Raw genomic sequence first — 24,689 nt, forward strand, 5'->3', positions numbered from 1 at the left:
CGACAATTTATCGCAACCCGTTACACTCGCTGTGCCAGTTCGCTAGGCCACTACTTACCATACCGTTCATTGCAACCCGTTGCGCTCGCTGTCCCAGCTCGCTCCACTACTTACCATACTGTTCGTCCCAACCCGTTACGCTCGCTGTGCCAGGTCGGTGCTTGAAGGTCCCGCAGGTCGCGCTTGAAGGACCATTCATCGTAACCCGTTACGCTCGCTGTGCCAGCTCGCTTCACTACTGGATATACCGTTTGTCCCAGCCCGTTACGCTCGCTGTTCCAGCTCGCTCTACTACTACGCGATCGCGTTCGGTGCACGAATGTCCAACATGCTTGAAGATCCTGCGTGCTTGAAGGTCCTGTGGAAGGTGCTTGAAGGTCCGGGATCACCCCTGTCCAGCGCACGTCTTGTATTTCGCGCGCTGTATCGCGAAATGTGTGTGGCACCCCGAATAGCAATATATTCTAACAGAGAGGATTTCGGCCAATCACAGAGCAGTAATAATATATTATGTATTTAGCTCACGCCCAGAAGGTCGTCGTCTATTAACTTTATCGACTTTAGGGCGCATATACGGGTTGCTATATCGCGCACGCAGCGCACCGTCGTCGCTGTGCGGCGCTCGCGTCCTGTGGGGCTCGCAGCGGCGCCCGCCGTCCGCGCCCTGCGTCGCTCCGCCGCGCCCGAATTCGAATTCAAAACGGAAATTTTAGCGGGTGGCAATTTCAGCCTATCACAGCACGAATAAATATAACGCAAGGCTATTTTTGTAATATCGGGCATAGATTAGCCAGTCAAAAGGATGGTGGGATGCCATAGGGTAGGCTACTAATACACTGTCGCCAGGCGGGAAGGGCGCTCCCCCGACGATGCTCTACGGCAGGCTAAGCCCCAAGATAGAGAACGGACGGACTTACAGACAAACATACAGGATACTCTGTTAGTTGTAGTAGACTAGTTGATCGCCGCGCTTCGCGGCGGTGTGTGGTTAGTCATAGGCGGTTACGCTCGCGGTTCCAGCTCGCTCCACTATTTGTCATAGCCCCTCCGCATCGCTCCGGTGGGTTTACAGTTCGGCGCAACCCGTTACGCTACTTGGCAATCCTTTCGTCTCAACCCGTTACGCTCGCTGTGCCAGCTCGCTCCACTACTGAACATACCGTTGCTCGCAACCCGTTCCGCTCGCTGTGCCAGCTTGCTCCACTACTGAATATACCGTTCGTCCCAACCCGCTCCACTACTGAATATACCGTTCGTCACAACCCGTTACGCTCGCTGTGCCAGCTCGCGCCACTACAACGGATAGCGCTCGGTACTTGTAGGTCCTGCGGCCTTGCAGGTCCGAAGTGCTTGAAGGTCCGGCGTACTTCATCGACAATTTATCGCAACCCGTTACACTCGCTGTGCCAGTTCGCTAGGCCACTACTTACCATACCGTTCATTGCAACCCGTTGCGCTCGCTGTCCCAGCTCGCTCCACTGCTTACCATACTGTTCGTCCCAACCCGTTACGCTCGCTGTGCCAGGTCGGTGCTTGAAGGTCCCGCAGGTCGCGCTTGAAGGACCATTCATCGTAACCCGTTACGCTCGCTGTGCCAGCTCGCTTCACTACTGGATATACCGTTTGTCCCAACCCGTTACGCTCGCTGTTCCAGCTCGCTCTACTACTACGCGATCGCGTTCGGTGCACGAATGTCCAACATGCTTGAAGATCCTGCGTGCTTGAAGGTCCTGTGGAAGGTGCTTGAAGGTCCGGGATCACCCCTGTCCAGCGCACGTCTTGTATTTCGCGCGCTGTATCGCGAAATGTGTGTGGCACCCCGAATAGCAATATATTCTAACAGAGAGGATTTCGGCCAATCACAGAGCAGTAATAATATATTATGTATTTAGCTCACGCCCAGAAGGTCGTCGTCTATTAACTTTATCGACTTTAGGGCGCATATACGGGTTGCTATATCGCGCACGCAGCGCACCGTCGTCGCTGTGCGGCGCTCGCGTCCTGTGGGGCTCGCAGCGGCGCCCGCCGTCCGCGCCCTGCGTCGCTCCGCCGCGCCCGAATTCGAATTCAAAACGGAAATTTTAGCGGGTGGCAATTTCAGCCTATCACAGCACGAATAAATATAACGCAAGGCTATTTTTGTAATATCGGGCATAGATTAGCCAGTCAAAGGATGGTGGGATGCCATAGGGTAGGCTACTAATACACTGTCGCCAGGCGGGAAGGGCGCTCCCCGACGATGCTCTACGGCAGGCTAAGCCCCAAGATAGAGAACGGACGGACTTACAGACAAACATACAGGATACTCTGTTAGTTGTAGTAGACTAGCCGATCGCCGCCGCTTCGCGGCGGTGTGTGTGGTTAGTCATAGGCGGTTACGCTCGCGGTTCCAGCTCGCTCCACTATTTGTCATAGCCCCTCCGCATCGCTCCGGTGGGTTTACAGTTCGGCGCAACCCGTTACGCTACTTGGCAATCCTTTCGTCTCAACCCGTTACGCTCGCTGTGCCAGCTCGCTCCACTACTGAACATACCGTTGCTCGCAACCCGTTCCGCTCGCTGTGCCAGCTTGCTCCACTACTGAATATACCGTTCGTCCCAACCCGCTCCACTACTGAATATACCGTTCGTCACAACCCGTTACGCTCGCTGTGCCAGCTCGCGCCACTACAACGGATAGCGCTCGGTACTTGTAGGTCCTGCGGCCTTGCAGGTCCGAAGTGCTTGAAGGTCCGGCGTACTTCATCGACAATTTATCGCAACCCGTTACACTCGCTGTGCCAGTTCGCTAGGCCACTACTTACCATACCGTTCATTGCAACCCGTTGCGCTCGCTGTCCCAGCTCGCTCCACTACTTACCATACTGTTCGTCCCAACCCGTTACGCTCGCTGTGCCAGGTCGGTGCTTGAAGGTCCCGCAGGTCGCGCTTGAAGGACCATTCATCGTAACCCGTTACGCTCGCTGTGCCAGCTCGCTTCACTACTGGATATACCGTTTGTCCCAACCCGTTACGCTCGCTGTTCCAGCTCGCTCTACTACTACGCGATCGCGTTCGGTGCACGAATGTCCAACATGCTTGAAGATCCTGCGTGCTTGAAGGTCCTGTGGAAGGTGCTTGAAGGTCCGGGATCACCCCTGTCCAGCGCACGTCTTGTATTTCGCGCGCTGTATCGCGAAATGTGTGGCACCCCGAATAGCAATATATTCTAACAGAGAGGATTTCGGCCAATCACAGAGCAGTAATAATATATTATGTATTTAGCTCACGCCCAGAAGGTCGTCGTCTATTAACTTTATCGACTTTAGGGCGCATATACGGGTTGCTATATCGCGCACGCAGCGCACCGTCGTCGCTGTGCGGCGCTCGCGTCCTGTGGGGCTCGCAGCGGCGCCCGCCGTCCGCGCCCTGCGTCGCTCCGCCGCGCCCGAATTCGAATTCAAAACGGAAATTTTAGCGGGGTGGCAATTTCAGCCTATCACAGCACGAATAAATATAACGCAAGGCTATTTTTGTAATATCGGGCATAGATTAGCCAGTCAAAAGGATGGTGGGATGCCATAGGGTAGGCTACTAATACACTGTCGCCAGGCGGGAAGGGCGCTCCCCCGACGATGCTCTACGGCAGGCTAAGCCCCCAAGATAGAGAACGGACGGACTTACAGACAAACATACAGGATACTCTGTTAGTTGTAGTAGATTCCGTTCCGGTTTTATGTTCCGCTGGAAGCTAAGCTGCAAGCAAGGTGTTAGCAAGAGGGACAGCAGGGATCAAAGCTTTGTGCAGCTCAGGTATCAACGTGTAAACCCCATTCCGGTGCAGCTCTGGTCTGCTGCTCTGCTCATCTACTGCTTTCAACATCGGAGACTTGCCGCCCAAACGCCCCTCCCCCGCCTTAGTTTGTCATACCCCAGTTACCTATTCGTCCTTCTTGAACATTTTCTTGAACATGCCTCCGATGCGCGACTTCCGGTGTCCATCTTCTGAGTACAGGCTGCTTCGGTTGAGACTTCCGCGGTCAGGAGGGCTCATTCCCTCGCCCTGCGGCGAGACTCCATGCGGCACCGGGTTGTTCATAATCGTGTCTAGAGTCGCACGGCGTTCGTTACGCGTGGGGTTTGAATTCACGGACACCGACACTGGCACAGCTCCCAGCGAAGTTGCCGTGTCCGAACGTTTATCGCGATGCTCGCTTTCTCTCCCAGTCCTCGAGCTGGCAGTCCTACACATCAGCACACAAAGTTAGCAATTTTAACATCGAAGCCCGACACGACAAGAGGCCACCAGGAAACTTACGAGGAGCGACGCCCGGTCGGGGGACGGGTGTACTCGCTGCTACGCCTTCCGTTCTCATACGAGGGTTTGGAGTCCACTGCCATTGCCCGCATGCGTTCCAGCAAGTCCTCCGAGACGCCATCGGACTCCGCTAGGTTGATGATGTCTAGCAGCACATCCTGCTGCGCCACACGGGCCTTGAGTTCTGCCGAGTACACGGATCGCTGCATGCGCAAATCCTCCTTCAATTCTGCCACCTGCTTCTTGTACTTCTTCATCTTTTCCTCCTGGGACTTGATCAAAGCAGCGTGGGTGCTCATGAGGCGTAGGTTGGCCTTAGACTGCTGCTTGTTGTGCTGGTTCAGAGCAGCGAAAGACGCGCCGGCAGCCGTGTACGCATCCTTGATCTTCTTGTTTTCAGCCTTCAGATTCTCATTCTCCTGGGACAGCATTTGAATGAGCTCACGGCCCTTCGTAACCTCCTTGCGCAGGTAATCGATCATGCGTTCGGAGTCGTCAAGTAGCTTGCCGTCATCCATAGATTCGCGCTCTATCCTGCTTAACCGCATGCTGCTGTTCCGGAACGTGGGCGGCCCTTCGCTTTCGTAGATGCTACTTTCCGCGCTAGGCACAGATGAACTCCTAACCTGGTTGAGCTCTTGCTGCAGCGATGAGTTTTCTGCCTCGATTTCCATGCGGGCACGTTTTTCGTCCTCCAGTCGATGTTTCAGCAGCTCAACTTCAGTTTCCATAGCATCCTGCTCTTTTCGCTCGGACAAAAGTCTGTGGTATTTGCCCACTTGCTTCCTCATCTTTAGCGTACTCTGGATCTTGATAACAGCATTGCGGAACTTGGCGTACTTCTTTTCAGAGAGATACTTACGGTAGGCAGTCTGCACCTTGATCGCACTCTTCTCCTTCATCAGCAAATACACACGCTGACGCGAACGAACTCCACGCCACACACTTTGCACAATGATACACTTCCTCCGCTTCTCCAAAAACGAGCGCCGTTGCATCCGGCAACGGTGGAGAGCCTGAACCTTTGTGATCATTGTGCGGACCTTCTTAATCCTTCGCCGAGACATCCAACGGCGAGCAGTCTGTTGGATCACAATCGCTCGCTCGTGCACAAATGTAGTGCGTCTGTGCTCCAGGAATTCGAGAACGTCCTTACCGAAGTAGACAAGGCTTTTACCAACCACGAAAGTTGGCGTTCTGGAGTGCTCGCTGCCTTCTTGCGTTTTCGTGAAGTCTTCTCCACTAAGCAGCTCCTTCGCTAGCTGCTCACAAGCCTCAGTCACAGTCGTAGATGCTGTTGCATCGTTTGCATCCTTCTTGCTTCGCATCATCACGAATCGGCGCAAGAACTTTTCATGAGCCATCTTGTTCGGGAACGCCGCACGAGTGATACGAATGGCTTCAACGACACCAGCGCAACGGAGCTGGCTCACCACCGCATCGATTTCATAGCTATTTGGGCTCTTTTCCGAGTTAGGCTTGATGCAGCGTACGTAGTGCACTTCGGTACTGGAGATGTCGCTCATCAGCAGTGACAACTGTGCCTTGAATTTGTAGCTCACCGTTTCCTGCATGAATGTGGACGTTTTTCGGCTGACCGTGCTACGTCGGCCAGTCTCCATCATGGTTGCGGCTCGGACAGCCAGGTCTGCGTCCGTCATGAAGGCTGTGTTGTCATCATCGCTGAACACCATCGACATCAAACCATTCGAGCTCGTGCCAAGAAGTTCCAGTAGATCAGTCTGGAGAGAATCCTTGTTCTTCTCAACAAAGCCCTCCGCGTCGTAAGTTACCGGTCCCGCATAGTGGTGCAGCATGAAGTGCATTTGACTCAGACGGGCTCGCTCAAGGCGAGGGTGCGACTCACGCAGTGACACCAGCTTGGACACGAACGACAGGTCGCTGCCCATGGGGCGGACACACTCTTCATTAAGAAGCGCCATCACACCCATCGAGTTCTCCAGCAGGTCAAGCATATCTTGGTTGTCGCGGTACTTGACAAACTCCCACGCCACACCCTCCTGCTGATACTCTTCCTGAACCGTCTTGAACACATCTAAAGTGAACTTCTGCTGCAGCTTTTCGTTGGCGAAATTAATGCAGAACTGCTCGAAGCTGTTGTGCTCGAAAGACTCGAAGCCGAAGATATCCAGCAGGTCGATGTGCAGGTACGACGGCGTCGACGCTGCTCTATCCGCCGAGTTGGAAATACTGTAGTTCACCCGGCGCACCAAGTAGCCAAACACGCGCGCATAGATTTCCTTGGCCAAAGCATCGCGGTTGTTGCCAGCATGCAAAGCCGACAGCGGTACACAGTACACCTCCTGTCGCGCCTTGACCGTGCGACTGCAAAGCTGTTTGCTCAGTGCAGCCACCTCCACGCCCAGGAGCTTCGCGCACTGCTCGATTTCATTCTTCTGTTGTTCAATCTGCTCGGCCGTGAGGGATTCCGACGCCGAAGCGGCAGCAACTGCCTGACTAGCGTCGTCCTTGTTGGACTCGAGCGGGACAAAGTCGAGCTGGCCCAGACGCAAGATACCGCATAGAGCGCTGAACAGCTCGTTCTGCTCCTTGTCGCTGAGCCCAATGGTGGTCAGCGCATCGCGGGTGACCTGGTAGCGCTCCAGGTCCGTCTGTCCGTCCAGGATGAGCTTCTCGTCCTGCAGGTAGCGGAACTCCTTGGGCGACGTGTCCTCCTTGAAGCCGAAGACGTCCTCCTTGGCGCTCACGAGCTGGTAGAAGATGTGGTAGTTGCGCTCGCCTGCGGCCTGGGCCACGACGCGGGACTTCTCGAGCAGGTAGTGCCTGCACTCGGCGCCCACGAGGCAGTTGTCGCTGTTGAACTGCAGCTGCGTGAACTTGCCGAAGCGGCTGGAGTTGTCGTTGCGGATGGTCTTGGCGTTGCCGAAGGCCTCGAGCAGCGGGTTGCTCTTGAGCACCTTCTCGACCACGATGGTCTCGCCGCTCTCGGCGGGGTGCAGGCGCTTGGCGATGCCCATGGAGATGCTGGCCAGGTGCTCCATCATGATCTTGACGGTCTCGGTCTTGCCGGCGCCGCTCTCGCCGCTCACGAGGATGCTCTGCGGGATGCGGTGCTGCTTCATGTGGTGGAAGGCCTCGGCGCTCGTCGCGTACACGTGCGGCGGCATCTCGTCCCACGGCCGCTGCGTGTACAGGTCGCGCAGCTCCTCCGAGTAGTGCTCCTTGATCCACTGGTACGGGTTCACGGCGACCACGATCTTGCCCGTGTACGTGTAGGGCTCGCGCGCGAAGAAGCGCTCGCGCACGTTGTACACGATGGCGGGCTCGTGCAGGTGGCCCAGCTCGCACATGTCCTCGGCGCCGACGCCCGCGCTCTTGTCCTTGTCCTCGTCCTCGTCGTGGACGTTCTGCAGCGGCAGCGAGTCGGGCATGCCGTCGTCGTTCAGGTCCACGGTGCGCTCCTCCGCGGGCGCGTCGACGGCCTCATAGTCGGCGGCGGAGGGGGAGGCCGGCGGCTGCACGCGCACGCAGAAGACCTTGCCGCTCGCGTCCACGGAGAGGACGGTGGCCGGCACCCACACGAGCTTCTCGTCGGGGATGAAGACCCGGATGCCCTCCATGGAGAATGCGCACAGGAGTGATGGTCGGGCGGAGGCGGGTGTTGGGGCTCTCCCGTGGACCAGCTTGTACTGTATAAGCGCTTTTGGCTTGGGGGAGCGAGCCCGCTGCGTGACGTCGTGCAACGTGATCGCTTTTGGGAGGGAGTGGCCGGTTTCTGGCCAACTCACCTGGCATTTGTATGGGTTCCCTTTTGGGACGAGTCACCTGGGGCGCGCGAACGTATCCGCTCGATTTGTTGCGTGCAAGGCGTTTGACTACTAGGCAGCGGGCGACTCGGGTGGGAGAGCTCTCTCCATCTACCTGTAGCTGGCCGATGGCGGCGGCGCTGCAGCTTCCTGCGAGTGACTGCACGACGCGTACTGTAGAAGCTCGAGCTGAGCTTTGTAACGTTGTGACGACGAAATGGGTACCATCTCCACCGAATTCTTAGTGACGCTCTCGACTCAGTGACATGGCTACACTTGCATTACCACCGCTATTTTTACGGGCGAGACTGGGAGGCCGATGGCGATGCATCGACCTTGGCCCTTAGCCCGCAGCTGCGGCGCCGTTGCTCGTCTTGCATTTGTGTATATTGTCATAAGCGCGAGCACTTCACAAAATGCCCGCCGTGCACTTCCAGGACCGGGTCGAGTACGACGCGCTCACGACGGCGGAGCTGCTCGGCTCGCAGGAAGGAGACGACGAAACCCGAAGTGCAGGCGCCGAGAGCGTCGAGCACCATTCGGTCAGTGAAGATGACGAGCAATCGCTGCTGAGCCAGCTGTCAACGCTGCACGCCGTTGATCGGCTTCGGTCGGCGCGGTTCGAGGAGGAGGAGCAGTTCAATGATTCAGAGGAGCCGCAGTGCTCGCGCGCCGTCGCGGCAGGAATCACGTCCACGTCGTCGCCTCCGCGGTCACCACTGCTCAAGAAGTTCGCCCCAGTCCAGGATCGGCGAGTTAACACAATCCTTCTCGAGGCATTGCACCTCACGGACATCTCGAGAGACGAGATCGGCCTCATCGAGCGCTCGGTCAAGCGGATCCATGACGCGATTCTAGGCTTTGTGCTGCTCGTTGACAAGCAGGTGAAGATAGTCGACACTCCGACCCCAGAGGAGCGTGGCCGAATTAAAGCCGACATTCAGGACCTGTCCTGTCAGTTGAAGGCCTCGAACGCTTTGATAGAGAGCACCTGCGCTCGAATGAAGCAGCACTTGGTAGCCGGGAGGAACCAGATCAGCGCGCACAAACGCAGGCTCATGACGGAGCAAGCAGAAGTTGACAACTCAGACAGCGAAATGTCCGAGTGCACGTCGCCACGCTGTAGCATCAATGGGCAGCAACAGCAGCAGTATTTGAACCAACAGCAACAGATGCACGAACGCCGGCTGCCGCAGTGTCGGCCACAGACGACAGGGCAGACCGGCATCCGCTTCAACCGGTCGCCTCCGCGACCCACACTTGCACCGAACATCCCGTACGGCTGCAGAGGCCTCGCAGCCAGGAGCGGACTGTCGCCCATGAAGTCGTCTCCAGGAAAGAGAAGTAGCTCAGGAGCAGCACCTCGATCGCCGCGAGCGGCGAAAGTGCCGCTTATCTGGATCCTCAAGCCACGTCCGGCTCTCGACGACGTCGAAGATGACGAAGATGAGCGCGCTGCTCCCACGGGCATTGTCTCAACCGACCTGTTCGCGTCGGTGCTAGACGCGGTGGGGCTGCAGGACAAGGAATTCCTCGACATGAGAGACCTGCGGACGTTCCTGCACGGTGTACTGGCCTTCTTCATCGCGCGAAACCCGGCGCTGCGCTTCCTGGACAAGGCCTACCACCGCCGGCTCATGCCCGACTACGGCGAGGAGCTGGCCGCCGCGCTGGTGATGGACATGCAGCTTATCCCGCAGGTGAGCAGCTCTCGTTTGACCCCCCATCTTCGGGATTGACTCCTCACTAACTTCACCATATCGATAGCTCTCGGGCAGGTCAGTCATCGTGACCCCAGTAGGCACGCTGGAGGAGTATGTGTGTACGAGGCCATTCCGCTTCGACCGCCTGCTGCTCCGCGTCCACGTGAACCCGAGCGACAGCTCCGTGAAGGATCCGTCGCCCAACGGCTTCTTCGCGCCGCCGCCGTTCGCAGACGCCGCGGCTGAGGCGGCCGCTACAACGTTCCCCACGAGCCCGTTCAAGGAGCAGATGACGCGCAACGGCGGCATCCTGAACGGGGGCAAGGTCGTGGAGCTCGTCGTGGCCAAGCCGCGCGAGCCCGAGCTGATCGAGACCGCGGAGCAGACGCTCGGCATGGCCAAGCTGCTGCACGAGCTGGCCACGGCCGAGTGCGAGGCGCGCAACGGCAACCGCATGTCGATCCGCGCGCCCGTGCCGCACGCCAAGGAGTTCTCGCGCGCCTACATCGCCTCGTCCAAGGAGCTCATGCTGCAGGAGACGGGCTTCCTCTGAGATGGTTCGAATTCAGCTAATAAAATAACGGTTGAGTTCGTGTTCATGGTGTAGACGGAGGCTAGTCGCGCTAGTCGCCCGTGGCTCGCCGCTTGAATATACATCGCGATCACTTGTTAGCTCTCGCGAGTTAGCACTACCTATTGTCACACCCCGCTGGCCGCTGGCGTCCCCACTGTCTGCCTCCGTCCCCCCTTCCCTGACTGCTTCACGTTCACTACTACACGACGTCCGAAAAAAAATCGATCGATCGACTGCGCGGCGCGCTCAATACTCCACCATCCGCGTCGAGTGGTTGCTGGCGCTGCTGTTGCGGCGGTACTGCTGTGCCCGCCGCTTGCGCTCGCGCTGCTCCTCCTCGGGGTTGAGTGTCGGCACGCTGTACTCGCAGAGTGACACGTAAGACGAGCCGCGCTCGCGTATGGCGCAGGGGGCGACACTCAGGAACTTCTGCATGGCGAAGGACTCCCGCAGGAAGGCCATTTGCTGCACGGCGCGCAGCAGCTCCTGGAAGCTGTCGCACCTGGACTGCAGGTGCGAGCGGTCGTGTCGTTTCCAGAAGGAGAGGAAGCCCGCGTGGGGCAGCGGGGGCAAAGCGAACGCCATCATGGCGCGCTCGAGCTTGTCCTCCGGGGTCATGGCGTCGGCGGGCGCGGGGGCCACGCCCCGGGCCAGCCTGGACAGCGCCTTACTGCGGTAGTAGGCCTGCCGGTTCTCGAGGATCTCCGAGAGCTGGCTGTGCAGGTCCTTGAAGTCCGAGTAGCTGCGCCGAATGGTGTACGTCTGCAGGGGCGCGTCGTGGTCCACCACGTCGATGTGGTACATGACCTTCTTCTCGCGCCCGCGCATGGAGAAGCCCGAGAGCACCAGGTCCGTGCAGCCGCCCGACGACGAGGCCGTGGAGCGGCGACTGGACGCCGTGGACTGGCCGAGCTCCTGCTGTCTGATCTGCTTTTGCTGGCTGTGTTGCTGTTGCGGTTGCCTCGCTGCCTTCTCGAGCTCGAGCTCGTCGTCGGCGCAGCTCATGGTGGCGTTGGACGGGGGCTCCCGCGGCTTGAGCAGGTCGTCCTCGTCCGCGGGCTGCGGCTTGTCCTCGGTCTCACATACGGGCCCGAGTGCCGCGTAGATGCTGGCGGAGAGCCCCAGCGCGTCGCTCTGAATGGGCGACTGCTGCAGCACCTGGGCCGCCGAGAAGTACCAGTCGGGCAGGCGGTCCACCGCCGCCTCCAGCTGCTCGCCGCGCGAAACGATAGGCTCCGCCATCCACAGCGCGAATTCACTTGTGACTTGAGCAGCGCAGAAACGGCGGCCATGCAGCTGTGAGGGAAGGAGAGCAAACTCATCCGCATTGCTCCGGGCGCGGGGCTATGTCCGCGCGCGCGCGCAGTTTCGGAGCGGGGTCCGATGGTCTGGCGCTCAGTGTGCCGCGGATCTGCCCGGAAACGCGAAACCTTATATCGCGGACCCAGGAGATGGTATCGACGGCGATTTCGGGTCATCTTAGGGGAACCTCTGCAAGCGATAAAGCACCGGTGCGTGCATGCTCGGCCCCGGGGCTGCACTGCACGCGCAGCTGTTGGCATTATCCAGCGCGCGCGAACTCTTCGGCGCCGCCAGGCGAAGTCCCCGCGAGCTGCTGCGCCGGGTAAATAGGTGCGCGCCCATGTGTCGGCGCGAGGACTTGAACCAGTTGTCAATCCTGGGCAAGCAGCAACGCGGCTGGCACTGCCCGCTACGCCGCCAGAAGACCACGACGCTATTTACCTGTCCGATCACGCGATGTGGAGCTGCCGGTTGGATAGGACATTTATTTGCGAAGGCGAACACGCAGGATAAGACAAAAGCCAGCTTATTGCTCGGGCGCGAGAGAGCGCTTATTCTTCCGAGATCCACCTCGTCGCGGATCTGCGCAAAACCGAATACCGCTTTTTGTTGCTGCTGTGAGGGTCTCACAGTGAGACTAACACGGCATGAAGACTGTGCAATGCCCTCGGACTTGGCGATCGTCTCGAAGGGGACAAGTCCCGCTGTGCGAAAGCCATGCAACGCATTTCAAAACGGCAAGGGTGTCTACTGCCAGAATGATGGTCCGATCAGTTGAAGTAGTCGTGCACGACGCGGGCCATGAGGTCGCCGAGATCCGATCCACAGTACTAAATGGGGAACAGGGAAACTAGGATAGCTTGCAGCCAGGTGGTGCTCATGCATCCTACCATTAACTCAAATCCTCGGCCAGGTGCTAAAGCGGCACCCAGACGAACAAAATATCCATCGCCTGCCCCCTTCGCTGCATGACCAGCACCGGCGAAACCCTACGTTCTCTCTCGGTTGCCGTCTCCGACTCCTTCCGGCCCCGCGTTGCGCTTTGCTTGGGCGCGCTTCTTCCTTTTCTTAACGCCAACGAGGGCATTTCCGCCAGACAAGCCAGGAATACCCCCCCCGTATAAATAGTTATAGAGCTTGGCTCTCCTGGAAGTCTCGAGACAGCTCCACTGCAGCCTCCACCGCCATCGTGAGCGTGATCCGTCCAGCTGGTGCCTGGATTGCCGTTCGTCTACTTGGCTTCACCCAGAATGACGCTCCAGCGATCCCCGCGATCCGATGCCGAGCGTCGTCGCGAGCGTGAGATGCAGCACGAGCTGCTGAAGTTCCACCGAGAGCAGGAAGACCCGATCGCCACCAACCTCACCAAGAAGCGCGTCCGAGAGCCGCGCGTAGAGGTCGAGACCAATCCGTTCTGCATGGAGCGGCAACTGGCCGACAGCTACCAGCAGTTAAACTTCAACAAGGTAACGAGTGCTCGCTGACCCCACACTGACTCACCGAACAAGTCAGACGTTGCAGGGTTCTGACTCGAAAGCTGCTTGGTTGGTGTCACTTCAACGTAGAATCCTCGCTTCTACCAGGTCTCAGTGCAGGATGGCGCGCGAGTCGGGCAGAACCCGCGTAACCACTCGAGCGTAAGGATTCACGGTGAAGCCTGCATCCTGTTGAAGTGTATCTTACGCTTTTTGCTTCGGTGAACGATTTGTAGTTCATCAACCAGGCCGCCGATTTCGCGGCCAGCTCACGCGTGGATCTTCGTGCACGGCCCGAGTTTTCCACGTTGCCACCAGCCACTTCATACACGCCAGCAGTTGCGCATTTCACGACACCGAAGGTGATCAGTGTGGACTCGAGTGATCTCCGAAAAGCTCCTGCAGAGCGCAACTGTAAATGCAGCATGGCTAGTAGAAGTGCCGGGGATGGCAAAGCTAGCGCCGGACGGTTGTTCCCGCCAGGCCACGATCAATACGGGTACGTGATCCTCTCGAATCCGGCTCAAACGTTCAGAACTCACCCCCGACACCATGTATTTGGATCCGTTTTGACTGTAGGGCTCAGCTGACGTCTCAAAGCGTGACATTCGGCCACCGTCCTAGTGTACGATCCACCCTTGACCAGAAGATGCAACCGAGCACTACTGTCGCATTTACTTACTGGCATCCGCTTGTGGCTCTGTCTGCTCCAGTCTGCAGCGAGAATGTTCGACCATCTGAGTAATACTGTTAGTGGCACCAGCAGTCCTCGGAACCCACGGACCAAGACTTCATCTCGCAGGGTCACTTCAACTCCAGTGAGGACAGGAATGAGCGTCATGGAGCTGGCTCAACTTTTGACCCCAGCGAAGACTGCACAGTCCTCATCAATGGCTAGCAAAAGCTCTAGCAAAACCATGCAACGCTGGAAACAAGCACCGACAAATAACGTTAGCTCCGCCGACCCGTGCGAAGCCTTCAGTCTGGATGAAGAGGTTGATGACGAGCTCAGACGACAAGATGCAGACAGAAAAAAGAAAACGCGCGAATTGGAACTGGAGGGAGGCTTCATAAACTACGTCTACAACCCCCCACGAGAACTCAAGCCTGGCCAGTTCCCGCCTCCAGACCAAACAACCGCACAGCTTATTGATAAGTATCGTAAACTTGCTGTCGGGAAGTTGCCCGACTTCTAATTTTTCCCTGAGCACCTGTGATCTACTTTGTTCATGCAAGTTAGTCGCTCCGATTTCAATACTTGTTTTTTGTTTGTGCTTCATGATCTTCACACCCGCCACAGACAAACCAAACGAAGTAGCTAAATATGCGTGATATTATCGCTATATCTTGAACACTGGTCTAGAAATCTGGGTCCCAGTCACATTCAAGTCCAGGATCCTCAATTTCGTGGCGAAAGTCCTCAAAGTTCGACGTGTCGAAGTCGTCACGGACCTGGGGCACAATGGGAGGCTTCATGCATTTGTTCCGTAAGCTATCCCACTGGAAACCCGAGAACCAGCGGTGATTGATAATATCCTTGATACCGTGCTTCATGTTTCCCAGCCGCCTTACTGGGTTTTGGCATAGCAGCTTCTGAACGAGGTCGACACTAGCTCGACTGCACAGATAAAAAAGCAATGTCAGTACAGCTCCACGGCACGAACCCAGGACATACACAGCTTACCCCATGTAAGTCGGGAACTTAACGTTGCCTTGGATTATGAGAGCGTAGATCTGCATCGGATCCTGAGCGTAGAACGGAGCTGATCCAGTCATGAGCTCATAAATGAGGATACCTAACGCCCAATAATCGACAGCCTTGTCGTGGCCCTTGTTCAAGATAATCTCAGGGGCGAGGTAGTCGGGTGTGCCACAAAGCGTCCATGTACGGTCCGTCACGAGCTTCGCCAGCCCGAAATCGGCCAGCTTCATGAAGCCTTCGTTGTCGAGCAGAATATTTTCGGGCTTTAGGTCACGATATACGATACTCTTCGAGTGCATGTGTTGGAAAACTAGCACCACGCTAGCAATGTAGAACCGCGCGACGGGCTCCTCGAAGTGGTCTCTTCGACGCAAGTACGTGAAGAGTTCACCACCCAGTGCAAGCTCCACGAGGAAATACAAGTGTGTTCGGTCTTTGAAGGTTGTGTAAAGCTTGAGGATAAATGGGTGATCCAATGCGAGCATCACCCGCTTCTCGTTCAGCACGTGCTCTTTTAGGTTGTTTTCCACAATATGCGATTTGATCAAACATTTTAGTGCGTACGCACGGTTTGAAGCCGCGTGACGTACAAGCCGAACACGCCCGAATGCTCCTCGTCCTAGCGTCTGCAGCACCTCCAGCTCTTCACGCGGGATCTGCATATAGTACTTGTAGTCGGCAGGATCTACTAACACCTCCGTTGAAGTTCGCCGTGTCGCGGGGTCCTTAGCCTCTAGTTGAGCAGGTTCTCGGTCCATGAGCTCCTGAAGCGTTCCAAGCATCCCAATAAAGTGCGCGCGTTCGAGCGTGACACATTGCACTCTCGTCACAGCGGTGCACGTAGCTGATCTCATTTCATCCTTGAACAGAGCCATTTCTCCAAAATGATCGCCGGTCTTGAGGCGTCTGATGATGTTTTCTTCGCCCGTGTTGGCATCCACCTGCGTTACAACGATCTCACCCTTGTTGATAATGTAGAACTTTTCGCCGACCTCGCCCTGCCGCACGATTGCAGCCTGCTCTTCAAACTCTTCCCAGTCCATTGCTGCAGCGACCTGCTGCAGTTCAGACGAGGTCAGTTTGCTCAATATTGCAATCTTCCCCAGAACTTCTAGTGTCCTGTTTAGACGATTGAGTTTGTGGGAGGCCAGAATTTCTCGGAAGGTGTTTCGCTCAAGCGCCCAGAGCTCCCCACCGGTCACGGCACGAATCGTAGCAGCACGTGGCATGTTGTACAGCAACGCCAACTCGCCAAATCCCAGACCAGGGCTTAGAAAGCCGTACCGAATGGGCGGTGCGCCTCCCATGGAAACGAGAATCTCTAATTGACCGCTCTCCACGGCGTAGAAGTTGTCTCCCTGTGCTCCTTGTTTGATCACAATTTGGCCGGGCTCGACGCGCATAGGGAAAAAGGCGTCCAAGCAGTCGCGAAGCTCTCCATGAGATTGGCCTTGGAAGAGGACATTCGACTGCAGGACCTTGAGTAGAAGCTCTCGTGAACGTTCACTCTTTGGGTAGACTACACGTTCTTTTGGCGCCATGATCTTGCGACTCGGCATGACCTCAGCACTCACCTCGACACGTCTCAGTTTGCCCTTGGAGCCCTTAGCACCTTCACTAAAGGAGCCTTCGAGTCCTCTGTGCTCATCCGCCGTATTGTACTGGGTTTTCACGTCGCTTTCTGGCAGATCGATGCTGTCTCCGAGCAGTTCTTTGGCTTCGTGAAGCAAGGTGAACCGTGAGCTAAAGCTCGCACCTTTCGGCAGAGTCAGATCCGCGTTCGATACGCGGGATTCCTTTTCCTTGGAGGTCGTCACGTTGGGCATGGTCGTAGTTGTAGCTACTCGCGCCGACGGAACTTTGTCATCCCCAGCCCGCAAGTAGGCGGTACTCTCGAGTCGTTCTTGCAAGGTGCGAATGACCTGGTCCTTCACGATCAACTCCTTGCGAATGCGCTCATACTCCGTCTTGGACACGCCACCCCCCATCGAGAAACAGTCACGTATAGTCAAAGATGAAAAACTCGTTACGCGTGGGGCATCCCCAAGTGGCTGAAGGCGGTAGGCACTGAGGTCTGAAGTAGGTATTAGCACCGTCAGCTGTGAGTCCCTCGCTCTCTCGTCGCCGATACGACTGCCTGGACTAGTGCTCCGTCGTCCACGGCCGAAGCAAGCGAAAGCGTCTATTCTCATCCCCGTGGCCCAGGTCAAGGGCAGTGCAACAAGCAAAAATAACCTCTGACTTTGTGGTGGGTCTCGATATACCCGGAAAACAGACGCGCCGATGAAAATGCATTCGAGCCGTAGTCGCGCACATGCTGCACTTCAACGTGATACATTTTACTATGCCAACCCACACGAAGGGCTCCGCAGGCCAAATCAAAAATGAAGTTGAAGCAATTGCGCTCTTCCGACATGGCTACATTGTGGACCGGCTTCCGTCTGACTACACCTGCTGAGTGAGTGATCCTGAAAGGGCGCACGGCAAGGCGAGGCACGGGCCAAGAGATCCGCCACGCAGTCCAGCGTGATGGCAGCTCCTCCGTGCTCGGTGACATTGCTGTCTCAGCTTTCCGCCACCACGTTGACGAGACGGGAGTCCGCTGCCGGCGCGAACGAAAGCCGCCGTCGATAACAGCGCCAAGTGGCGCGGCTTCCCCACTGAATTGATCGCTGTCGTGCGCTTTGCGGCGCCGAAAGTGCAGGTTGCCAGCGACCGCGGCACCACGTGGTCCGCGTTTAACTGCGCCGCGCGCACCGTGAAAAATTCAATGGCTTGTTCTTGCGGCTCCGAGTCTCCGGGTCGGTGTTAGTGCTCCCTTAACCGCGCGCGGCAGAGAGCGAGGCGAGGTGCGCGAAATCCACACGCTAGCAACCCGGCGTTACCAGGAAAGAGAGCGCGAAACCGCAGCGAGCGCATTGCGATACTCCAGCAGGGCGGCGCCAGACACCAGCCAGTCGCCGGTCATTCGCCAACCGACCGAGCAGCCCCGTCCTGCCAGGAGCTACCGCAGTGCAACCGAGAGCCTTGGAGCTAGGGTTGTCGTCGCCTTGCCCCAGTTGGCTGTAACGCGGCGAGCAGCAGGTAAAGCCCACAGCAACGTTGCCTAACTTATTTTCCGGCACTCACCGCAGATGTGCGCGTGACTGGGACAGCAACCAGCCCAAAGACTCGCATCGATCGATCGGGAGGTCGGTCGGACAGACAGAACCCAGCCCAGCACAGCCAGCCGACGAGTAGGAACCCAGATTGTCCTCTTTCATTCCGCGATTAGCGCCGTATACAGCAGCAAGAACTCCGTAGCTGAAGAAGACGCCGCCGCCGCCGCCGACATGCGGGTCGTCGCTCCCCCCTCTCTGCGCTACAGCGAGTCGGCGCTGCCCGAGCGCCTGGACCCAGCCTTCGCGCTGCCGCCCAGCGCCAACCGCAGCAGCCTGGCGGCGCTGGACAAGCCGCACGCGGCGCTGGGGGACCCCTTCGCGCTGCGCGACAGCTACACGAGCGAAGCCAGCGGCTTCGACGTGCTCAACTTCTGGAACGCCGAGGCGGACCACGACGCGTCCGCGAGCCAGCTGCTGACCCCCACGGGGCTGCTAGACCCGTACCAGGGCGTGACCGTCGAGGTGAACAACCACTCCATCAACAACCAGGGCGTCGTCATGTACCACGTGGACATCAAGGGCCCGGACGGCATCCTGTCCACCTACACCATCCGCCGCCGCTTCCGCGCCTTCAAGAACCTGCACACGGAGCTCAGCCGCCTGCTGCTCGAGTACCAGAACGCGCGCGCGCAGCAGGAGGCCGAGGCCGCGGACGGCCCAGAGAACCACATCCCGCTGAGCCCACACAGCGCCGCGGCGCTCGCCAAGGCACCGCCGCTGTCCAGCACCAACTACCGGACCGTCACGTTGCCGTCGCTGCCCAGCGCGGGCGTCTGGAGCTACCTCAAGCGCCACGACGTGCGGCTCGTGGAGCAGCGCAAGAGGCGCTTCCAGGAAATCCTGCGGCTGGCCATCCGCCACCCGGCCACCAAGAACAGCGCCGTGCTGGACGAGTTCCTGAGCGTCGCGCCCAGCGAGATCTCGCAGCGCGGCTCGTCCTACGTGTCGCTGCAGGACTACAGCGTGCCCGTGTTCGACCGCCAGCGCGAGTCCATCGAGCGGCGGCAGAGGAAGATGCGCGTGCTGGAGGACCGACGGCTGCGCGCGGGCTCCGATAGTCAGTTCGGAGAGAGAGCGCACCAGTAGGGATGGCCACCGGGTAGTACAGTAGCTGTATCGATAGTAATGAACGTTTTCGTGACGGGAAAATCACGGTCTTCCAACGTCCGTCGTGTTGGAGTGCGTCGTTATGCTTCGCGAGTCTTTAGAACTGCGAGCGCAACCCCCCCTTGCTCTTGCCGATGTGCACGGGCAGCTTGGCCTTGGCATCTTGACCCGAGCGCTTCGGTTTCCGGAACAGGATGCGGCCGTCGGCGCCTGTAGCTGCGCGGCGAGGAGGAGTGTCGGGTTCGCTCGTGGTTTTTTGTTTCTTGTTCTTCGACGCGGATGCTGGCGGGGCGGAGGGTAGGCCCAGCACCCCGGAACTGCCCGATATCGCGCCGCTCACCTCCTTGGCGCGGTAGAAATCGGGGGCGAGGTCGATGAGCCAACGCGGGTCGATGCGGGACACGTCGCGGACGAATTCCTCCGTGGTGAGCACACTCTGGTGGAACAGGACCCAGTCGGGAAGAGTGCCCATGTGGTAGTACACGGACGTCGGATGGAGCTGCACGGGTCGGTGGTCACGCAGGGTGCGGTACACTCCGTCGCCGTGCAGCTTGGCAGCGTTCGCAAAGTAGCCACTGGCGAGGCACTTGCGGATGGTAGCGCTGCGAGCCTTGTCGTCTTCGTCATTGCCACTGCTGCCAAGACTCACGTAGTCTTCCTCGCCTCCGTTACTCTTCTCCAGCGATTTGAAGCGGGTAACATATCTCTTGAGATGCCGCCGAATCTCGGTGGCTCGCAAGAGCGCACGATGGCTGAGCAAGTACTCGTCGCACCAAGAGCGGCTCTTGTTGTTATCCACGAATTCGTCGTATATGGACAGGTACATCATGTGGTCCCCGTCAGGATGAGCGAAATGCTCCATGGCCGTGGCAATTTTCTCCTGGCGCTCTCTGGAGCCACGTGCGCCCAGGAAGACATCTCCGACAGATAACACACTCGCAATGCACAGAACTTCACGCGTACAGTCGAAGCGGAACGACGATAATAACACCTTCGCGAGCGCTGGTGCTACAGGAAACTCGGCCATTTGGGTGCCCAGCGGATCTACGAGACGGCACTCCGTGTCGATGGCACCAAGGGAGAATAACAGTTCCAGAGCGCGGATAAGTGCCTCCGGAGATGGAGGCGACACGAAATCAAAGTGTGCCAGGTCCTGGATGCCCATGCTCAGCAAGTACAAAGCCACAGTCGCTAGATTGGTACGCTGCATCTGTGGGATGGTCTCCTTGGCGAGTTTGGTTCGGAAATGCTCTTGTGTGCAAAGACGAAAACACTTTCCGGGGCGTGACCGACCTGCACGCCCCGCTCGTTGTTTCGCCGAGGCCTTCGATACAGGCGCCGTAAGCAACGCCTCCACTCCCGTCAGCGGGTTGAAGAAGGCAAGCTTCGTGAAGCATCCGTCTACCACGAACACCACACCCTCGATAGTCACGGAAGTCTCTGCGATAGTCGTTGCCACGATCACCTTGCGCCGCACGCCTCGAGGTGCAGGTGAGAACGCGTTCTGCTGCATGTGCAGCGGCAGTGTCCCGTACAGAGGTACAGGAAGCAAATGAGTTGGTGCTCTGTCGTTGAGCGTTCTGACGACGAAATCGATCTCCTCCTGACCCGGCAAGAACACCAGCACGTCGCCCTCTCCTTCGCGCTCGTCGATTGCCAGTACCGTGTCGATAGATTTCTGCAGATAGTCGCCGCACGGCTCCTGGAGATACTCAATGTCCACGGGAAACTGCCGTCCTTCCACGGACACCGCCACGACTTCCTTGAGTGTCGGAGGCGACTTTGCCGGCCCGCTTCCGCCTTCCTGCTCTTTATCCTTCTTCTTCGAGCGGAAGAACCGCACAAACGTGTCCACCTGCAGCGTCGCCGACGCGATGATCACCCGCAGATCCGGCCGCTTGCGCTGGATCTTCTTGATCAGCCCCAGCAGCAGGTCCGTCTCCAAGTTCCGCTCGTGGGCCTCGTCCTAAGGACACAACAGCCAGCAACCTCAGTCAGTGCACCCCTTCTCCTCAGCTTCTTTCTATTCTGTCCCCTCACTCACCAGCATCACGACCGAGTAGCGAGACAGCAGCGGGTCCCTCATGGTCTCCCTGAGCAGCAGTCCGTCCGTGACGAACTTGATGCGGGTGCGCTCCGGGTCCCACTTCTCCTCGAAGCGGACGGCGTAGCCCACCTCCTCGCCCAGCCGACAGCCCATTTCCTGGGCCACGCGCGCCGCGATCGTCACGGCGGCCACGCGACGCGGCTGCGTGCACACGATGAGCCTATTTCCTGGGGTCTCGGGCCCCGACTGGGTCCTGCTCGGCCGAGACGCCGCCCAGCCGGCCTCCAGCAGATACTGCGGCACCTGCGTCGTCTTGCCGGAGCCCGTGGCGCCCACGAGGATGGTCGTGGCGTGCGTCTCCACCGCGTAGAGCATCTCCTCGCGGTGTCTGGCCACCGGCAGCCGCGCCCTCTGCGCGCGAAGCGACAGCCCATGCAGCGGGTTGAACTGCACGGCAGGCACCTCCGCGTCTTGGGGCAGGTCGCGAGCCGCCTCGGCCTCGGCGTCGGCGCCCGGGAGCGTCGCGCCGGGCCGCCAGAATGCAGCCATGTTGCGCTATCTTCCCAGGGTGCAGGTTGCAGTGCGCCGTAGTACGTCACTGATTCGGGAGAGTGACGGGGTCAGCCGCGGTTCGGGACCGGGCAGCAGATTTTTAACCGGTTAATGCGCGCTTTGGAGAATCGGGGCCATCGGATGGCTGGCCTCGAGGCCGCTGGGCGCCGAAAAGCCCAATACGGCTGCACTAGCTATTAAACAGGGAGCGTAGTAGCAAGCACCAAGTCACCATGGTAAGCCTGCCCCGCCTATGAGTGTGCCACACCAACATGACAGTCAGGACGCGACGGAGCTGATCCTGCTGCTGGCGCCGGTGCTGCTGGTGCAAGTGAGAACGCGACGCAGCGACGCGAAGCGATGGACAATGGATGAGCACAGCGAGCAATACAGGAAAAAAATGATACACAGAGACACCAATGCAACCATCGCCGGCAATGCAGCAGCAGCAGCAGCAGCTCCAGTCAATTCCGCAGACTTTGGCCAACCCTGCCGCCAATACAGACCGTTCCAGTAGACGAGATGGCTACAGTACTAACGCCCTGTCCGCGCTTGTGTTGCTGATGCCGCTGTGCAGCCGCCGAAGACTCAGCAGAAGACCAAGGAGCAGAAGATGGCCGCCGCCATGGCCGGTGGCAAGGGCAAGGGCAAGAAGAAATGGTCCAAGGGCAAGGTCCGCGAGAAAGTGGCCAACAAGGTGCTGTACGACCAGGAGACGTACGAGCGCCTGCTGGTGGAGGTCCCCAAGATGAAGCTGATCACCGCTTCGGCCATCGTGGAGCGCCTCAAGGTGAACGCCGCGCTTGCCCGCGCCTCGATCCACGAGCTGGAGGAGAACGGCACCATCTCGAAGGTGCTGTCGCACCACGCTCAGCTCATCTACACTCGCGCTGTTGCCGCCGAGGAGTAAGCAGTTGCTCAAGTTCGATGCTGGCCGCCACATTGAGCTCCGCACGCGCGCCCGTCGACCTTCACGGAGGGGAATTGTCGTCGGACGGATGGATTCATGCGATTGCTGGTCGTTTGGATGACGAGGACTGGCGCGCAAGCGGAGCAGGCACGTGTGTCCGTGTGGCGAAAACACCGCGCTCCTAGTAGTAGAGTGAGGACGTGGCTCCACTGCCGTCTCCTGTCGTCGTGGTAACCCCGCAGCCAAAGAGCGAAATGGAACACGTCCCTCCCTGTTTAACTTAGCGGTCTTCCTTCAGTTGTGTGTCTTCTTTTCGAGTTGTCTAGCTGTGTTGCTACTTGTCGAAGAGATTGGCAAAGGCGCTTTGCTGCTTCTTGCGGAGCTGCGTCTTGGCTGCCTGGGCGCGCGTTAACGCGGATCGGAACAACTTGTTGTCCGGCTCCAGGTCGCGCAGCTTGGTGAGATCGGCCACCGCGAGGTCGAACTCTTTGGACGAGACGTAGGCCTGGCTGCGACGGTAACGGGCCTTGACGTGCGAGTCGTCTAGCTCCAGCGCGCGCGACGCAGCAGCGATGCAGCGGTCTACATCGCCGTCTCCGTCCAGCTTCGAGTAGCACGTAGCCATGTTGGCGTAGCACGCGACAGCCACGGGGTTCACGAGCTGCAGCTCTTCCGCCAAGTACTGGACCTTCGCGTCCAGCGTGGCGTCCGACCGCAAGACCGGCGGCTCGAGCCACGCCAACGCGCGCTTGTAGAGCCGCACGGCCAAGCTGTAGCTCTCCTGCTTGAAGGCCTCGTTCCCACGCGCCCGGTACTCCCCCGCGCGCGTCAACTTCCACGAGAACCAGCTTCCTTCCTGTCCTCTCGCTGCTGCTTCCGATTCAGGTCGAGCGTCCAGCTCCAGCTTGCAGTAGAGCAGAGTGTTGGCCTCCAGCCCCAACTCCGTAGCTCTGGAGCCTAACGCGAGGTCTTCCACTGCGACGGGCACCGCGTCGTCGCTCACGTCCATTGCACCTGCATCGACCTGATCCCTGGAGCCTCGTTCCCGCCCGAGAAGGTCCTGTAGGCGCTGCTGGAGCTGCGGAACGAGCTGAATCCCAGTCGGATCCAGCTCAAAATGCGTCGCGTTTGGAGCGCTGTCGGGCGAGTTCTGGGTCGTTTGAGGCCGCGCAAGTCGCACCAGATCTACAGGGAGGTCCCCGCTCAACACACAACCGGTATCCGCGCGCGCAGCGTCTCGGTAGAGCGACCAACGCACGCGGCTAGCGCCGCGATCCATGACGGTCGTCTTTGGTGGTGATTTGCTCAATGAGAACGTAACCTCAACGTAACCATTCGTGTAACCATTAGCGGAGAGCTACGCTATGCTAGCCAAGACGCTGCGAGCGCTAGCGCCATGATAGCCACACTAAAGGAAGCACGCGCACTCGCACATGGATACAGATGGTCCCATTCGTAGCGCAGGCAGTTGAAGTCCTCGAGGTGGCAGCCCCAGTGGCCACATTCGCTCAGATGGGTACACAGCAGGCGAGCGGAGCTCTCGAGGCAGAAGTCGTGCCTCACGAACGTCTCAGCGGACACCTCGGCACACGTGCAGCGGGACAACGACATCGCCTTCTTGTGCAGCTCGTCGCTGCGGAGACACTCGTTCGAGCACATGGCCGAGAACAGATCTGCCTGAGGCACCGGCCCGTACCATCCCGCTCGGACGTTCTTGAGGTACACGATACGCGACTCACACATCGTGGCCATGATGAAGATGTCCTGGCCGTCGTCGGACTCGATGAAGTTGTTGTAGATGTCCAGGTCACACCCCAGTCCTTCCACCAGCCGTCTACCTGCGGGATCGCTGGCGTTGGGCATCGCCATCGACAGAACTCGTGTCGTCACGTTTGAAGCTGCAGCCATTGCGTGACGAGGTAGCAGAGCTTGCATCGTCCAGCATAACGACACTAACACATTCAGAACCCTGAGTGCTGCACGTGTACCAAGCGAGATACCCGCCATGCAGTGCTGGACGTGCGCGATCCGTGATGGTCGCGTCGTTTCGCCTGAGTGTAGCCATATCCACA

At 58.5% G+C, this 24,689-nt stretch overlaps 9 protein-coding genes across 9 annotated transcripts; 4 read left to right on the forward strand and 5 right to left on the reverse strand.

Annotated features, from left to right (window-relative positions):
• Nucleotides 1-3,918: 3,918 nt before the first annotated feature.
• On the reverse strand, nt 3,919-7,898 carry IUM83_05226 (myosin-like protein; the record flags this gene model as incomplete). Its single annotated transcript, XM_067929353.1, has 3 exons — nt 3,919-4,213; nt 4,297-5,192; nt 5,859-7,898. The coding sequence occupies 3 exons, from the start codon at nt 7,896-7,898 to the stop codon at nt 3,919-3,921; spliced, it is 3,231 nt and encodes a 1,076-aa protein (XP_067794687.1).
• Nucleotides 7,899-8,500: 602 nt separating this feature from the next.
• IUM83_05227 (uncharacterized protein) lies at nt 8,501-10,340 on the forward strand (the record flags this gene model as incomplete). The annotated part of the gene is made up of 2 exons (XM_067929354.1): nt 8,501-9,784; nt 9,852-10,340. The coding sequence occupies 2 exons, from the start codon at nt 8,501-8,503 to the stop codon at nt 10,338-10,340; spliced, it is 1,773 nt and encodes a 590-aa protein (XP_067794686.1).
• Nucleotides 10,341-10,607: 267 nt separating this feature from the next.
• On the reverse strand, nt 10,608-11,603 carry IUM83_05228 (uncharacterized protein; the record flags this gene model as incomplete). Its single annotated transcript, XM_067929355.1, has 1 exon — nt 10,608-11,603. The coding sequence occupies one exon, from the start codon at nt 11,601-11,603 to the stop codon at nt 10,608-10,610; it is 996 nt and encodes a 331-aa protein (XP_067794664.1).
• A 1,310-nt stretch (nt 11,604-12,913) lies between these two features.
• IUM83_05229 (uncharacterized protein) lies at nt 12,914-14,334 on the forward strand (the record flags this gene model as incomplete). Its single annotated transcript, XM_067929356.1, has 5 exons — nt 12,914-13,129; nt 13,229-13,300; nt 13,375-13,637; nt 13,718-13,763; nt 13,852-14,334. The coding sequence occupies 5 exons, from the start codon at nt 12,914-12,916 to the stop codon at nt 14,332-14,334; spliced, it is 1,080 nt and encodes a 359-aa protein (XP_067794663.1).
• A 163-nt stretch (nt 14,335-14,497) lies between these two features.
• Nucleotides 14,498-16,828, reverse strand: IUM83_05230 (AGC protein kinase; the record flags this gene model as incomplete). Its single annotated transcript, XM_067929357.1, has 2 exons — nt 14,498-14,756; nt 14,823-16,828. 2 exons carry the CDS (start codon nt 16,826-16,828, stop codon nt 14,498-14,500), a joined length of 2,265 nt encoding a protein of 754 aa, XP_067794858.1.
• A 1,071-nt stretch (nt 16,829-17,899) lies between these two features.
• Nucleotides 17,900-19,087, forward strand: IUM83_05231 (uncharacterized protein; the record flags this gene model as incomplete). Its single annotated transcript, XM_067929358.1, has 3 exons — nt 17,900-17,924; nt 17,996-18,035; nt 18,115-19,087. 3 exons carry the CDS (start codon nt 17,900-17,902, stop codon nt 19,085-19,087), a joined length of 1,038 nt encoding a protein of 345 aa, XP_067794859.1.
• Nucleotides 19,088-19,205: 118 nt separating this feature from the next.
• IUM83_05232 (Pre-mRNA-splicing factor ATP-dependent RNA helicase) lies at nt 19,206-21,704 on the reverse strand (the record flags this gene model as incomplete). The annotated part of the gene is made up of 2 exons (XM_067929359.1): nt 19,206-21,074; nt 21,153-21,704. The coding sequence occupies 2 exons, from the start codon at nt 21,702-21,704 to the stop codon at nt 19,206-19,208; spliced, it is 2,421 nt and encodes an 806-aa protein (XP_067794724.1).
• Nucleotides 21,705-21,940: 236 nt separating this feature from the next.
• On the forward strand, nt 21,941-22,617 carry IUM83_05233 (40S ribosomal protein S25; the record flags this gene model as incomplete). Its single annotated transcript, XM_067929360.1, has 2 exons — nt 21,941-21,943; nt 22,285-22,617. 2 exons carry the CDS (start codon nt 21,941-21,943, stop codon nt 22,615-22,617), a joined length of 336 nt encoding a protein of 111 aa, XP_067794857.1.
• A 334-nt stretch (nt 22,618-22,951) lies between these two features.
• On the reverse strand, nt 22,952-24,525 carry IUM83_05234 (FKBP-type peptidyl-prolyl cis-trans isomerase; the record flags this gene model as incomplete). The annotated part of the gene is made up of 2 exons (XM_067929361.1): nt 22,952-23,802; nt 24,051-24,525. The coding sequence occupies 2 exons, from the start codon at nt 24,523-24,525 to the stop codon at nt 22,952-22,954; spliced, it is 1,326 nt and encodes a 441-aa protein (XP_067794860.1).
• Between the last annotated feature and the right edge of the window lie 164 nt (nt 24,526-24,689).

This window comes from Phytophthora cinnamomi (assembly GCF_018691715.1).
Source record: "Phytophthora cinnamomi strain GKB4 chromosome Unknown Contig23, whole genome shotgun sequence".
Lineage (NCBI taxonomy): Eukaryota > Oomycota > Peronosporomycetes > Peronosporales > Peronosporaceae > Phytophthora > Phytophthora cinnamomi.